This window comes from Diabrotica virgifera, chromosome 5 (assembly GCF_917563875.1).
Source record: "Diabrotica virgifera virgifera chromosome 5, PGI_DIABVI_V3a".
Classification (NCBI taxonomy): domain Eukaryota; kingdom Metazoa; phylum Arthropoda; class Insecta; order Coleoptera; family Chrysomelidae; genus Diabrotica; species Diabrotica virgifera.
Window position 1 is genome coordinate 76,701,245 of NC_065447.1, and position 17,186 is coordinate 76,718,430.

A 17,186-nucleotide genomic window follows, 5' to 3' on the forward strand; every position below is an offset into this window, starting at 1 on the left:
ACATGTGGGTTGCTCTAATGAACTATCGTAATACTCCTATTACTGATCTCAAGAGGTCACCAGCTCAACTTTTATTTGTCAGAAAACTTAAAACTAAATTACCATTTGTTGAGAAGCAAAATGATAATATCAAAGAAGTTAGGTCAAAATTAGAAGAAAGAAATAATATTTATAAGGAATATTATGATAGGCAGACAAGAAATACGCCCGAATATAAGCAAGGTGAAAATGTGGTGTACAAGGACAATAATCAATGGAGTCCGGCTGTTATTGTAAATAAACATGAGGCTCCAAGGTCTTATTTAATTGATAATGGTAAAAACATCTTAAGAAGAAACAGCTATCACTTGCGTAAGTCAAAAATTGATCCTGATATTAGACAAACTCAGAATTTAAGTGATGACAATAATGATACACCTAGTTGCAGTAAAGCTCAGAGTTCTGGCAGTTCAGAGTGTGATACTGATGTGAGCCTGAGACCATCACGTACTATCATACAGCCTGCCAAGTATTCTGATTATATTTTATATTAGTATAGTTTACTCTGATTGTATTTTGTATTAGCATAGTTTTTTGTTTGATTAAAGTTTTGTAAAAAAAAAGAGAAAAAGGGGAGATGTAGTAATAGGCCATGGTAAAGAAGAAGAGGCGTGACTTGGCACAATGAAGTTAGACATAGGCTAGAAAGTTAGAACATATAACATGTCGTAACGTACAGATTGTAAATCTTATTTTTATTAAATATAATATTTAATAAATAACTGAGCATTATTATTACATTGTGAACGTCCATTATAATTATAATTCCTTCCGTAACGGAATTATAAAGAAGTGAAGCTTCATTAACATGGGCGCCGCCAGGATTATTTTCAGGGGGTGCATCTAAATCTATACATACTATTAACCAGTATAACGTATTATATTTAATATAAAGAAGTGAAGCCTCATTAACATGGGCGTCGCCAGGATTATTTTCAGGGGGTGCATCTAAATCTATACATACTATTAACCAGTATCACATATTATATTTAATACATATATTATACTGGTTAATAGTATGTATAGATTTAGATGCACCCCCCTGAAAATAATCCTGGCGACGCCCATGTTAATGAAGCTTCACTTCTTTATATTTCAGTTACGGAAGGAATTATAATTATAATGGACGTTCATAAAAAGGAAAAAAAGTGAACTGATTGATTAAATTTTTTTTTAATAAATAAATGATAAAAAATAAAAAATGAAAAATGCGGGTACTGTATACTATTTAATCCAAATACAATCTTGTATGTATAGCAAGAAATTGTCTAAAGAAATTTTTTGCTTTGTAAAATATATAAAATAATATGTATTGTCTATAAGGTGTAAACTCTTGCATACTCCATATCTCAATAACGCTTCGTTGATTCTTTTCTTACAGGTATCATAATAATAATCCATTAAAACATTTATCTGCCAATAATGCAGGCAATTTTTGCTTTATTTTCGTATTTCTTTTTTTCAATAACTATACTTTCTATAAGGTTGTTCTGAAGCTATTTCCTTGTGGCATTTTTATAATTAACTATTTAAATGGGAAATAAGCCACAATTAAATTGAAAAAAAAAATTGTTAACGTTTCGACGCCCAAATCGGGTGTCATTGTCAAAATACAAAATACTACTAAATTAAACAAAAATGTTGTTGCTAAGTCAAAAGTTATAATAAGATAGTATCACGAGGTTTTTCCTGGTTTTCCCTCGTGATTTACTATGGAATCTCTAACACGAGAATTTTACTGTTATCTTTACATTTGGTTGTCTTTTTAAAGACAGATCACATGCTATAATTATTTTGTGACGGATATTCTTGGATTGGGGTTGATTTCATGTAAACGAATGAACTATCTTTCACTGAAGTCGTCCCAGGAACGCCACTCATAAATATTGGCAATATCATTTTAAAGTCACCTACTTTGAAATGTATAATATATCTCTGAATTGCTGATATAAATGAGTCAGATTAAATAAATTATTAGAAGAATTTACTTAGCAACAACATTTTTGTTTAATTTAGTAGTATTTGGTATTTTGACAACGACACCCGATTTGGGCGTCGAAACGTTAATAAAATTATTTCTTTCAATTTAATTGTGGCTTATTTCCCATTTAAATAGTTAATTATACTTTCTCTTTCTCTTATCTTATAAATTTTATAACTATACATGTATAGCTATGGGCCATTCCACGAATATACGCCTGTTTTGGATTACTTCGACAACGAATATTTTACTGTGCAACATAAGAAGTACGAAAGTAAATGGCGCTAATAATTATTCCAATAAACAACAATGTAATTTGCAATTTACTTTCGTTCTTTATTTTACACAGTAAAATATTCGTTGTCGAAATAATCCAAAACAGGCGTATGTTCGTGGAATAGGGTAACATACTTTCTTTCCGGACAGACGGGTGCAACTGCACCCCTTTGCACCCCGCTGCCGGCGCCCATGACCACTAACAATTGTTCCTAATGATTGATTTAATTGTGGTCATAATACTGGGTTTCCAGCCATTGTTGATCAAAAGAGTACGAAAGATGCTTGCGCTCATTACACGACAATAAAAAGGTCCATTATAATAAAAATTACTCTTGTATATGTTTGCTAAATTCGCAATCACCCAATATCAAATTATACAGGGTGTCCCGAAAAGATTGGTAAATTATACCACAGATTCTGGGGTCAAAAATAGGTTGATTGAACATCACTTACCTGCACACTTACACTTTGTGTGCACAATAGTGCACACAAAAAAAGTTGCAGCCCTTTGAAGTTACAAAATGAAAATCGATTTTTTTTCATATATCGAAAACTCTTTTTTATTGAAAATGGACATGTGGCATTCTTATGGCAGGAGCATCTTAAAAAAACAACAGTGAAATTTGTACACCCCATAAAAATTTTATGGGGTTTTGTTTCTTTAACCCCCCCCCCCCCCCCCCATCTTTTGTGTACGTTCCAATTAAATTATTATTTAAACACAGTATTTTTAAAACTTTTTTGCCTCTTTTATATAGTTTAATACTTTTTCGATAAGCCAGTTTTTATCGAGATGCGGCTTCTTTTTTAATATGTTTACCTAAAAATTTTATGGGGGTTTGTTTCTTTAAACCCCCCAAATGTTTGTGTACGTTCCAATCAAACTATTATTACGGTACCATTAGTTAAACACTGTGTTTTTAAAACTTTTTTTCCTCTCAGTATTTTTTCGATAAGGCACATTTTATCGACATGTGGCTTCTTGTTTAATATGGTTCAAAATATACCTAAAAATGTAAATTATAAATAAATTTTTATATTATTACCAGGTCTCTATAATCGTACTTAACCATATTATACAAATATGTGGTGGACTTGACAAATATTCAAAATATCTCAATAAAAACTGGCTTTTCGAGAAAGTACTAAGAGGCAAAAAAGTTTTAAAAACATTGTGTTTAACTAATGGTAGTACAATACTAATTTAATTGGAACGTACACAAAAGTTTGGGGGGTTAAGGGAACAAAACCCCCATAAAAATTTTATGGGGTGCACAAATTTCACTATAATTTTTTTTAAGATGTTCCTGCCATAAGAATGCCACATGTTCATTTTCAATAAAAAATCTCTAATAGTTTTCGATATATTGTAAAAAATTGATTTTCAATTTGTAACTTCAAAGGGCTGTAACTCTTTTTATGTGCACATTTGTACTAAGGTAAGTGTCCATTAATCACATGAGGCCCGAAAGAGGGGGGAGGGGTCGTTAAAAAATCACGAAATATCACAAGGGGGGAGGGGATGTAATAATATATCACGTGTATTTATTTTTTCTGTAAACGCGTGATACTCGAAACGAAATGCGGCGTTACGCGTATTTATTTTTTCGTCAAATTCGTACAAAATCGAATCGAACGCGAAATCACCAGGTGGTGAAGTGTGATGATCTAATTTGCATGATGGCAAATTACTACAACGTACGAAAGCTACGGTAAATTGATTTATGACCTGTATTGCGCTAGCCTGCAGAAGGATCGTCAGATACTTTTGGAACGGACCTGTCAGCGGTGTACATTGTACTTCCGTACAAAGAAAAAAGCTAAGGCATATTTAAATTCTTGTGACAAGCAACTGAAATCTAGCAATAATAGTCTAGAGATGCAGAATGTTCATCCTTTGCGCATCCTCATGCGACGATCGAAGAGAGATTATCTGAGTATTGCGCAAAAAATGACGGCCAGTGGCTTGATGAAACCGATATTGATCTTCAACAAAGCACTGTGCCAACAACTGACTTGCAAGATGCTTATCCGGTTATTAGTGTTGAAGAAAGTCTTGCTAATCCGCGGTCCGAAGATACTCTACCTTAAATAATGTTCATGTAATAATATAAAAAAGTTTTTACCACTACTTTCATTATTTTTGTTAGTCTAAAACAACCTGAAACCTTTCTGCCTACCTCTAAACGTTATTATAGTCTTTAATTTTTTATAATAAAATTAGATTATACTTATACCTGTATTTTATAAAGATTTATAAAAAAACATTAAGATTTTTTGTAGATACTAAACCTAGTCTTAAACCTCACTTAGTATCACCAAGGGGAGGGGGTTAAAAAATGGCAAAAAACATCACATGATTAATGGACGGCCCTTTAGGTTAAATCAACCTATTTTTGACCCCAAAATCTGTGGTCTAATTGATGACCAATCTTTTCGGGACCTGTATAATGATTAGTCGCTTTCTAGTTACCATTTGACTAGTTTTCTGGCTTTCAAGTTTTACGGTATGTATTTATAATTATTGATTTATGTGAGTAAACCGTTAAATTTTATATTTATCTTTGGCTTCGAAATGTAGTGTAAGCAAGTTAGTTTACTACAATTTTGAAAAGTTTACTCCTACTAATTAATATCAGGAATTTGAGATGTAGTTCAGACAGTAGATAAAAATGAATTAAGAAACACTTTATGAAAATATATCACAATTTCTATAAATATAATATAATTAAACACGTACATAACAGTAATTGGTCTTTAAAATCAATTTTCCGACAATTCTATGACATGAATTTGTCATTTTACATATTTTAGACAATATTTTGATTCCATTAAATATGTAGGAACTGCATATAGCGGGAAGACAATAGACTCACTTGTCTTTTTAGTTTGGGCACTTTACATTGTAGGGCAATACAATAATTAAATGCGGATGTGCGCGAAAAATTCTTCAAATGAACTGATGCAAATTTTTAGATTATGTGCTAAATACCTTGTCATACATAAATTTAAATTTCTGGAATTCATTGTTCTATATTGTTGATTTTTTGACTTGATATTTTGGAGGCTTATGATGATGTGATTTTCTCAAAATCACCAAATTCAATCAAATTTCCCTCCCACACTTTACCCCCTCCATGATCACTATATCTATCTATCCCACTATCTCAATTCCAAATATAATGTAATTTAAAAAAAAAACAAAAATGGGGGGGGGGGTAACTAAAATGGTACAAAAAATTGTAAACCAACTGCGATAGTCTATACGCAATTTCTAGTACCTCGCATTGCACTAATATAATATGTAAATCAAATGTCACGATCAAGAAGTAAATGTGCAACATTAACTTTGTAATGCCCAATGTAAAGGTAACTTATTTTGAATAATATTAAAATAAAAATAATCGTTTCGTTTTGATTCAATTCGAGTCTCTTGCCATCCTCTGACATCGATGTTTCGGAATCTATTCCTTTTCAAAGAGGCTTCGCAAGAAGACTGATTTGGATCAAAACGAAACGAGAAAATGGGGCAAATATTAAAATACACCGGAGTATGGTTAGACTGTCCTCTAACGAGGAACGATGAAATGAGTGAAAAAGAATTTCGACAACGAATCAAGTAATCTGTTAACCGAGGTACTCAATATTAAAATCTTCAAATTTTCAGTAAGATATGTATTTTTGATTGCTTAGAAAACTAATATTTAAAAAGAAGCAAACAAAATCAATCACTTATTGAAAATGTAAAATAACATTCCTGATTAAACATTCCTGCAGATGTTCTATACATCAATCAGCAAGGTTTTTCTTACACATAAGTCGAAACTCTTTAAAAAAACAACAAACTTACAAAACTAACATAAATAAAGTGATGTCGGTATTAAAATTATTTTATTACATTATTAATTTTGAGATTCTTGTGTTTATTTTAGCGTTTGAAATATGCAAAATAGCATTTTAATACGTCAGTTGTTAAATACTTGTTGATAAAAAGGGTAGCGTTCCAATACCAATAAAAACTAACTTGGTTGAAAAAACTTGGCATACTAGTCCAATGATTTGTATACATACTTGGTAGCGCTCGTCAACACTGAAAATAACACTACCGCACAATATATCGAGAAATAAAAAGATAAAACTCTACAAAACAATATACATAATACGTCCAGTCCTAACATATGGTCCAAAGACCTGGACTCTAACACAACATAATGAAAACATGTTAGGAGTTTCAAAAGAAAAGTACTAAGGTCTTTCTATAGAAATACTCGAATGGGACGAGATTCCTACAGACAAAAGACCACTCGGACATCCCAGAATGCAAGATCCAAGCAGATCTCCGGAAAAGGAACATTCCATTTGACCCTAGGTTGACGGAAGACCGAACAAACTGGAAAAAAGTTGTACAATCAGCCAAGACCTACCCAGTATGGGTGGATCTGGGCTCTTCTTGGTAGAAACATTGCTCAGAGAAGAAAAGGATTTCCCAGAATAAGATTCCTTGATAACATCGATGAAGACACGAGAAATATGGGACTACTTGCTTGGCGCCGGAAGGCGATGGATAAAAATGACTGGAGAGAAATTAGTGAGGAGGGTAGGACCCATACAGAGTTGTAAACCAGAATGATGATGAAGGTATATTTCATATTTCCTAACCTCGTCGACATAGTAAACTTACAGCAAAAAAAAACAACGTTTGGTTAACTCATCAATGATCTATAGGAGGCACTGAAAATGATTTCGGTATCCAGAATCAACAAATACTTTACTAGTTAAGCTGATTTCATCCTTTAATAACTGCATGTGAAATAAAATGTAAACGTGATATGACAACATACTATCTAGCCATAATCATATTTTACCTAAGAAATAAATACGATTCGATGAAGATTGTGGTTTCATTGGCATTGGAAAAGCTTTCTTTGTATGATGTACTTTTAGCAAATTATTATTTTATTACTATAACTCAAAATATGGCAACACGGTAATAATTATAAAAGGTAATATAAATTTTGCTTTCCATTTGATTAGTAACGTATTAAAAGCAATCAAATTAGATGAAAATTAGAAGATGTGACAAAATATATCAATATTTCATCTATCAATAAAATCAGTCCTAAATAAAATTTAAAATATATGTATTATTACTACTACTAGATAATAATTTACACAGAAGACAACCTTTTTACAAAATTCTTCTGGATCACAATTTTACGTAAGCTTTTTTAAGTAAGTCATCTACCTGTTTAAGTTAACCGGTTAGATAAAAAATATTAAAGCATTAACTCCGTTAATGGAGAAAACGGACCGAAGTATTATTGTGGTATCCTTTTTATTATCCATTACAAGTCTACAATGACGTCCTGGTAATGAACTGTACCTTTATTTGGAGCAATCATCATCATCATCACGTAGCGCTACAACCCTGGGTGGGTCCTGGCTAACTGTACAACTTTCTTCCAATTTGTTCGGTCTTCCATCAACCTAGGGTCAAATGGAATGTTAAGTTAGCGGAGATCTGCTTGGATGTTATCTCTCCATCGCATTTTGGGACGTCCGAGTGGTATTTTGCCTGTAGGAATCTCCTCCCATACCAGTCTAAGGGTAAGAACAGAACAAGTGGGTCGCGGTGGAGGTGGAGGTCGCGGTCGATATTCATGTAAAACAAACACATTGTAGTGAAAGGAAGAGAACAGAGCAGGTAAGTCGCAATGGAGGTTCAGCGCGATGCCATCCAGGAGGTTTACATCAATGCTTTTGAAAATAAAATGAGTTTGTGTTTACATGGATGCCAACCGCGATGCTTCCCTGTGATTGGTAAGTTCAAGCCCAAGTTGTCATTCCCCTGTCCACTGTCATTTCGGGCGCTAGGGTACTCGAGTTGCTACCCATAATCCCTTTTGCGTATTCAGTTCATTGTTGAATTTTAAGTGCTAAATATGAAGGAGGATCTGATCGGAATTGTGCAGTTCACTTCCGTATTGTGGGACAAGACCCGGATGCACTGTTGGGTATATTACCTATCAGTCACCACTTGGTGACAGCTGACATTTCATCACTATTATCACTTGACTGACAACATCGTGAAAGCACAATCCTTTTATCATTCAAATTTCATCACATTACTTCACTTGATAGTGGTCCTAGCTCGACTGAGCAGCGCAGGTGACCTCCTTGCTATGTGCTGTCGACATCGACCGCGAATTAACTAGTAGCACCCACCGCGACCTCCACCTCCACCGCGACCCACTTGTTCTGTGCGTACCCTTATAAGTCTCTCGTTATGAAGTCTGTGCACGTGGCCTGCCCATCTTAGTCGCTGTGATTTAATTTCTTGGACAATATCGGTGTCATTGTAGAGTGCTTTTAATTCGATGTTGGTTATGATCCTATACTAATACTGGTTTGTGTTAATGCCGTGGTGAGGTCCGAAAATTTTTCTAAGTATTTTTCGTTCAAAACGTGAGTTTTTCTTCGTTTGATTTGGTCATGGTCCACGTTTCGCAACCATATGTTAGTACAGGTCTGACGATGGATTTATAGATTTTGATCTTGGAACTTCTTGTAATCGTAATCTTGAACTTTTGAAGTAATCAATCGTATTGAATAAATAATGGTGTACACATTATTATACATATACGTAGATACCATTCACACAATGTCTGTATTGCAAAATGACGGGCTCACTAAACAGGTTCGTTCATTGACTACTCAACGGACTTATCCAGCAAGTGTATTTTACTAATTATGTCTGTATAATATTCGCATAAATCGTCAAACTACATGTTTTCATCATGTAGAATGTCAACAATCAGCTATTATTAAGCCGGCCACTCACAGTACTGTTATCGTTCAACAAGATCGTCATGTTCTGCAGTACTGCAGCAGACAGGGCAGTCCGTCTACAGTCCATCCATTCAGCCAGCCCATCCAACGATTTAGTTGATACACGGTCACACACAATAAATAAAGTTAATAAAGGAACAAACAATTCTATAAAACGATATCCATACCAGTATTGAAGTATTAGACAACAAAAAAAATACAACAGCAGAATTGAAGCGTCGCGTCCGTCAGGAATGAAATTTATTAGACGGCTTAACGATTTACACAAGGTTCGACGAGGTAGAAATAAAAAATAAACTCAATGTCCAATGTATACAAAAAGATTATGAGACAGTCTAAACTAGAATGAAACAGAGAATGACACTTGACAGAATACCGAAAACTAGAAAAAATACTACAAACAGGAAGGCCGACCAAATATAAGACCCAGAAAAGGGTGAAAAGATAGTTCAATTTTGAAGCCGGATGCACGTTATAACGTAAGCCCTGAAGTGGAGAAGTAGAGAAGAAAAAACAGGATAGGACTTACAACAAAAGAAAGACAGGCATAAAATCTGACAAGCACCTAAGTCTAATGCTAGTAACAGATTGTCACCTTTTGTTGAACTCTATCCTATAGTAAAAGCCAGAGTTAGAATGCAGGGTTAGTCTTACGGCGCGCATGGATGCCGCTCATGTCGGCACAGTGGAAGGTGCGTGTATACAACCGTAGGCAATTGTTGTGTGCGCGTATATTTCAGTGCTGATTCTTAAATCCGGTCCTAATGCACCGCTCGGGGCAAGCCGGCAACGTGGTCGGCCGTTCTCCGGTAAGACATACATTGCCCTATGCTACCTGCACTGCATTCTAGCTCTGGCTTCTACTTTGGTAGTGCCGTCTCCATTTAACGAAGATATGCTTAATATTACTATTGACTATAATGTAAAAGAATAAAAAAACTGTCTTCAGACTATTAAAATAAAATCACTAAACCTAATCTAAGTACCTCAATCAATTTAATAAAAGAAGTAAAACAAGATATATTAAAACGGTATAAAAATTTACAAGCACAAACACAAATCAAATTAATCAGTCACTGAACTCCAGAAAATCTTCATCAGTCTTCACTTCCTTGTGTTTTCTGGCGCTCTTTCTTGTTGGGATATTTGTCTTGGCCTTCGAAGACTTCTTCTTCTCTTTGCCCTTTTTCGAAGGCTTCTCCTCCACGTATTCTTCTTCAGAAAATTCGTAGTCTTCAAGCTCATCACTTGCTTTGAGGTGTTTTTCATAGTCTACTTGGTCTCTACTGTGTGATGGTTGTGGGGGATCAGGGGAAGGGAGTGATAGGTTTGCGGGGAATTGTGTCATTGACTAAAAAGCGTGAAAATTAAAAAAAAATGTTAATGTTAACTAAATTAGTAAGTGATCGAATGGAACCAAAAATAAGTAAAAGTAAGATGTTATTAGAAAAATATGTAAAAATAAAGAAAAATAAATAAAAATGGAAATAAAAGTAATTAAGCTAAAATAATATGGAAAATTATATTAATCATCTCATTAAAAATTAAACAATATATCCTATTATTCCAGCTTATAATAATTAGCAAATTGTACTCTACAAGTAGAACATGATCAAATGTCTTCTTTTTCTGTCCTTTAACGTTTGAACTTCAATGAAAATATTTTTTTCGAAAAACATTTTAATATTGTTGTGAAGCTATTTTAATGTGACATCTCAATACAATTCACTACTTTTATTGGAAATAAGCCACAATTTTACTTTACTATGGTTTATTTTTTAAATAGGAGGAGTAAACTAAAACGACAACTTCACACTCAATAATGTCACTAAAAAAATAGCCAGATTCATCTTCTTTTTTGGTTGATTTTTGGATATTATACTATACGTCTCTAAAAAGCTCTAAAAACAACTGTTTTTTAAATAAACGCAGACAAAAAATTTAAAAATGAAAGAAATATAGCAGAAGTTACAGAAAAATCGCCGAACTTAATAATTATCCTATAAATTTTAAACGTCATTACTGTCAAAATTTCATAAATGTCAATAATGACAAATTTTTATAATTCAGTGGAGTAAACTTGACTGTGGTTGGACCAATTACAAACAATCATTACGGCGCGGTAAATTTGAATTACTCCTCCTATTTAAAAAACGAGGTATAGTTATGCAAAATGTCACACGCGGTTACATCATTTCGTGCTGAGATGATGGTGACGCTATTTTATATACTATTGTTTTCACTCATTTTAGAACATCCGAAAGTACTGTAATATGGGCACTTGTAGAATGTTTGGATGTTTAAATACACCTTTGACGATAAAAGTATATCTTTGGCAGTAGTTAATAGTAAGGTTTGGTGAAGTAAACAGTGAATAAAAAAACATGTATAAATACAAGGTTAATCAAAAGTAAAGTATACTTTAGTGCGGAATGTCCATCTTTAGTTGCAGTGGGCGTAGCCAACAAGTCCACAAAACCGCAGTAAGTTTTTTAACTGCTTTTTTGCTGAAACAAATGAATAACTAAGTTGAAGTTTTCTTCATGTGTTGTTGTTTTTAACTGTACGACCGTCAGTTCTAAACCGCTTAGTTCAGTGCAGTGTTTTACAGTGGCGGCTCGTGGCTTTAGGGACAGGGTCGGCAAGGTTTTGTCTCCTCAGATAGGTATGTCATCTAATTAAAAGGCTTCAATTTCATAGTAGATTTTTGGTTTTTGTTTATTTTTATTTTTTTGTTTTTTTTTTTTGTTTTTTCCTATAAATTTAGAACATAAACCTGTTTATAAAGTAACTCTAGTCTATGTTGTTTCGAAGTAGCAAAATGGGTTATAACGTCATTGTAAAATTTATTATTGTTTTGGAGAGATTTTAAAAGTTTTTTTCTATGGACATTTGAGACAAACATTATCTCTTGTTTCATGATGTTTCGACAATACGTTTTGACTCTTTTGAGACAAAAGAAATCCCCTTAATTTGAGGCAGAATTTGCCCACATTTGAGAACAATAATTTATTAATTTCGGGAACAGTTTGTTGTACCTAATGAATTGCAGTACCTATATAAAATTATATATATTTTGTAACATTTCCCAATTTCAGAAAATATTTGAATCAGCATATAAAATTTCATTTTATTTTATTTGATTAAAGAATGATGGATAATTTTTAATGAACTTGTCTAATAGAAATTTTGAAGATTCTTTGGCGTAACCTTTAAATTTTGAATCGTCAAAGAGGTAAATGACTTATGACAGTGAGTAAATAAAGCGGGAGTGTAATAGTTTAACTTTTGTCTGGAGACCATACCATTCACCGGACATCAAGGCAGCGCCGTCATAAGTTTGCCAATTTATTTTGTTCTGAAGCTATTTCCTTGTAGCATTTTTATAATCAATATTTTTAATGGGAAATAAGCCATAATTTTACCAAAACAATGATTTTATTAACGATTCGAAGCCCAAATCGGGTTTCGTTGTTTTTTTGATATTTATTTTTGATATCAAAAATTTTAATCTGTCCTTTAAAACGCCAAAAATATATTCTGTCTTATGGCTTCTACTCACGTCTGAAAACCTAAAAACCTCTCATAAATATTAGACGTAACGCGTATCGAAGAACAATTGAATGAAATGTTACCTCTATCAGTAGTTTCGCCTACTTCTACCGAAAAGGATCAAAATGTAACTACTAATTGATCCTTTCATTCTGTGCTGTTTTAGGTACGCCGCTAAATCTCTTCGAGACAGAAAGTAAATGAGAAAATTCCAGATCGTATTTGTTAAACAATTTTATTTGTTCTCTATCGAATGCTCCAATTCATCGTGTCCCCTAAATGGCAATTCCTGGCAACTTAAAAAAACTATAATATCAATAATTAAACGACGTAAAACTACTTAATTTCATAATTTCACCCCAGGCGCGTTAGCAAGGTACGTGGCTAGGTACGTGGCTTGCTGCCGTTTGCATATCACCGATCGGCAGATTGGTATCTGTCGGACTTGCCATTCAAATGAATACGGGGAATGTATAATTGGTTGCCTATCGGCTAATATTCCATAGCTTCTTATTATGGCTCCAGTACACGTTGGGCCAACTAGTTGGCCAATGAGTTGGGCCAAGTAAGAACAGTGAATACATGGTGATTACACGTTGGTGGAGTTATCAGTCTGCATTAACCTTTCTTAGTGGATAAACAAAAAACAAACTGATTATGGATATGGATGTGGAGACTGTAGCAGCTGCCGCAATTAATTTGTACAATGCGTTCAATGCTTATAGAAAAGTGTACCAAACAAGAGTGATTAAAAAACAATGGCGCAAACGACGGTGCTTTTACACCGAAAAAGTATTCATATTAAAGCACAACCTTAAAATTAATACTTATAAACAGTATCAGTATTGTGAGAAGAGAAAACAAATATTTTAAACTCAACGACAACAACGTGTTCAGTGTTCATAACCAAACAGCTGTTTGGCAGATCGCGCAAGTCCCAAAAATCCTTTGATTTGTGCACCAAATACCGACAAGATTCGGTTTGTAGACCAACGCTGACCGCCAATCGCAAACTCATGCCAAGTGGTCCTGTACACGTTGGCCCAACGTGTACTAGCCCCATTACAAGCAAATCGTCAATCTGGGGACGGCTTGCCGAAACGGGCCTATCGCAATCGGCTGCATGGCTATAAGATCATTAATTTGAAAAGTCTCTTACGCACAGCGCACAGGGATCACTTAACGTATCGGATCGATCGAATTTTTTTTAGTCTGTATTATATCACAGATATTTTTTTATTTCACAGAAACGAATATTAGCAATTCTGATTAAATTAATTATTTAAAAAAATCTATAATGTGCCCATAAATGTGTGGGTCGGCACTGCCGACCATGACGAGCCGCCACTGGTGTTTTAGTGCCACAATTTTTTCTGGGGTATATCCCTGTATTTTTTTTATGTACCACCGTTGTTTTATTTTTTTGTACGACACTAAAGGTATTAAATTATGTTTTCTTCGTTTGTAACATTTCGACATATTTATATCTGTTTGTAAACTCTGGGGAATGTCCTACTAAACATTTGTTTTGAATAATAATAAATATTGTTAGTAAATAACAATGTTAGTTGTACTCTTTATTTTTTTTTATAATGAATCCTCTTTTATTTTGGACAACTATATTTTGAGTAAGACTAAATAAGGTAGCTGTGATTGATATTAAATTTGTTATTTGCTTATGTTTGTATTTTGATTTTGAGAGCTATCTTAGTCTCTCTAAGAAAACACAAAAGTGGCTCCCTTTTTGGCAATTTGTTTCTAATTTGTTTTCTTTTTCTTGTTATCTGCCATTTTATAATTCTTTTCTCTTTTTCTCCAAAGCAAGATCCAAAGAACCACCCTCACATCTCTTCCGATTCTGGGCAACGCGTCCTTTGTTCATCTTTTACACCTTGTGTGCCACGATACACGTACAGACGGTATGCAGTGGCGCATCTCTCCCGCTGGTCTGACGTCACGCACGAGGAGAATGTTTTGTAAATGCATATGATTTTAGGAGATACGTTTCAGTTTTATCGAATTTAAAATGATAGCGTCTGATTTTTTTATTAAAACTGATTGTAAGAGAAAATAATTTTATGTACTATTATGATTCCTAGGGATTTACAATTTGTCCACATAAACGTTGTTCAATTAAAATGTATTTGAAAATTATTGGCGAGGAAATACGTCGAAAAATAATAAGCCTTAATTATTAATTATTCAAGAATAATATAAATACTTTTTTGAAGTATTGTCTTAATAACCTGTTGAAATGTTTTCCCTTTTAAATTGCCAGGTAATTAAAAAATAATATTTCGAAGAAAAGAAAACATTGATGTTATAAACTAATACTATTAGTTATATATCGGCTCGTCAATTTTTGCAAGGTTCAACAACATTTTCTGCGTCAACCAAAAACCGACTACCATCGAAGTCTGTACCGAAAGTCGAGAGGAGAAGGGCGATCATTACTATACTCCGTCCCACCTTGACTTTATAGTATAAGGAACATAGGCAATGCATTCCTTATGAGAGTTTTAGCGCAATGATGCCGATTTTATCAAAAAGACTTTATAATCGAGCATTAGAGAGATTAAATTAAAGCTGACATTGTAGAAAGACAATCTACAATTTTAGGATTCATATCCATTTAAGTTTATTTGATATACTATAGTTATTACGCATATGAATCCTAAAATTGTAGATTCTCTTTCTTAAACAGTTTTAATTTAATCTCTCTAATGTTCGATTACATATTCTTTTTGATAAAATCGGCATCACCGCGCTAAAAACTCTCACAAAACTGCATTGCCTATGTATGTTCCCTATACTGTAAAGTCAAGGTGGGACGGAGTATAGCACCCATGCCTCAAATATACGCAAAAAAGTTCTCAAGAACATCTTGGTTTAGCCTGGAAATTAATATATTCTACATCGTAATTGCTCTTTAAATAATCGTACATTTAAGATATTGATCTACTTGCTAGTAAAATTCCTTTTTGAAAGGGAATCATTTTCTTGTGCTTGCCGACTCTCATAGACTGAATGAATACCACCATTTAATCCAGTAGGTTTTCATTGTTTCGACAAAGTATCTGTCTTTGGAAAGCTGAAGTATTTTATTTTCATACCTTTTGTACTTTGATTACATTTTTTGCAATTACATACGGCACAACTCGGCATTGTAAATTTATGCCAGACCCACACTCCACGCGATACCAAAACAATAATAAATTGGATATCAACACGTTCAATAATCTCTAATAATTAAAAGTAACAAAATATATTCTCGGCTCCGTAAAACTATCATGTGTAAAGAATTTCACAAATGCAAGTAAAAATGCATCTGCAAGTCAGTGGCAAGTTGTATATGGGTCCTCGAAGCTGACATCGTGCGCGAAACGGACGGAATTAGGCGCCAATATCGGCATACCGTCTGTACGTGTATCGTGTTGTGTGCTACAAGTCCAATTGTTTGTTTTACAAAAAATAGTTCCTAGATATAGTGCAAGTCAACAATATCCTTTTATTCAAAGCATTGTATCAAAACTACAAGAAAAAACTAATTTTGGTTCCAATCGAAAAAAAAAAGAATAGAAAAGCAAAAGAGCATAAACACTGTTATCGAGCATGCATGCTGACATAAAACGTACCTTAATGGCGGTTTGCATAAGAGCGGAAACTCCTTTCGATCCAATATCTAAAACTTGCCTGTAACTTTGTTCTTTAGCTTTACTAATGTATTCATCAATTTCCTAAAATTAAACAAAATTATTAGAAGAATATATCATTAATATATGTGTGTAAACCCTCCAGAGATACAAAAATAATTTCTGAAAAAATTATTAATGATCTTATCCTGTAAATGTTTATTATTGACGGTGGTTGGTAATACCAATTAGGGGAGTGCAATTAGAACAAAAATATGCATTGTTTCGGAAAAATTCAAACAAGCTTATACTTTTCTAAAATTTTTTTTGTTAGTTTATATATAAGTTAAAGTAAAAAGTTCTAGTCGCGGATTTGGCCGCTAATTGTTTATTAATTGTTTAAACAATAACAATTGTTTTGTATAAATAATTTTAAAAATATCGTTAAATTCATCATTTTACTTTGATCAAATATGTTTCTAGTTTGTTTTTAATTATGCTGAATCCGAATATGACAATGCAATTTGACAATTATTCTTATACAGAAGTTCTTAGACAGTATGCGTAGCTAAGAACCACATGGAAAACTTTTTTATTATCAATTTTACGAAAAAAAAAAGTTATTCTTCATAAAATGCTCTGGATAGTCAAAAATCTAAAACTCAACCATCAGATATCAAATTTTATCAATTTTATACGAGGTATGTCAAAAATATGAATTTTGTTAAAGAATAAAGTACCTTTATATTCCAGAATATCAAAAAATGCTATAATGAAAAGTTGTTTGAAATTAAAAACTATGTTTAAATATATAATTCCATCGTTCTAATCGAAAAAAAAAATTCAATTTTTTC

The 17,186-nt window shown here is 33.2% G+C and overlaps 1 protein-coding gene across 3 annotated transcripts in view; it reads right to left on the reverse strand.

The window, feature by feature from the left end:
• The window catches only part of LOC114331861 (receptor expression-enhancing protein 1-like), a 136,392-nt gene that overhangs the window by 33,657 nt on the left and 85,549 nt on the right, over window positions 1–17,186 (reverse strand). For all 3 annotated transcript variants that reach the window (XM_028281539.2, XM_028281541.2, XM_028281542.2), the window contains exon 5: window positions 16,336–16,437. In XM_028281539.2, coding sequence (XP_028137340.1) covers window positions 16,336–16,437 — 102 coding nt within the window. The remainder of the gene's footprint in view (window positions 1–16,335; window positions 16,438–17,186) is intronic.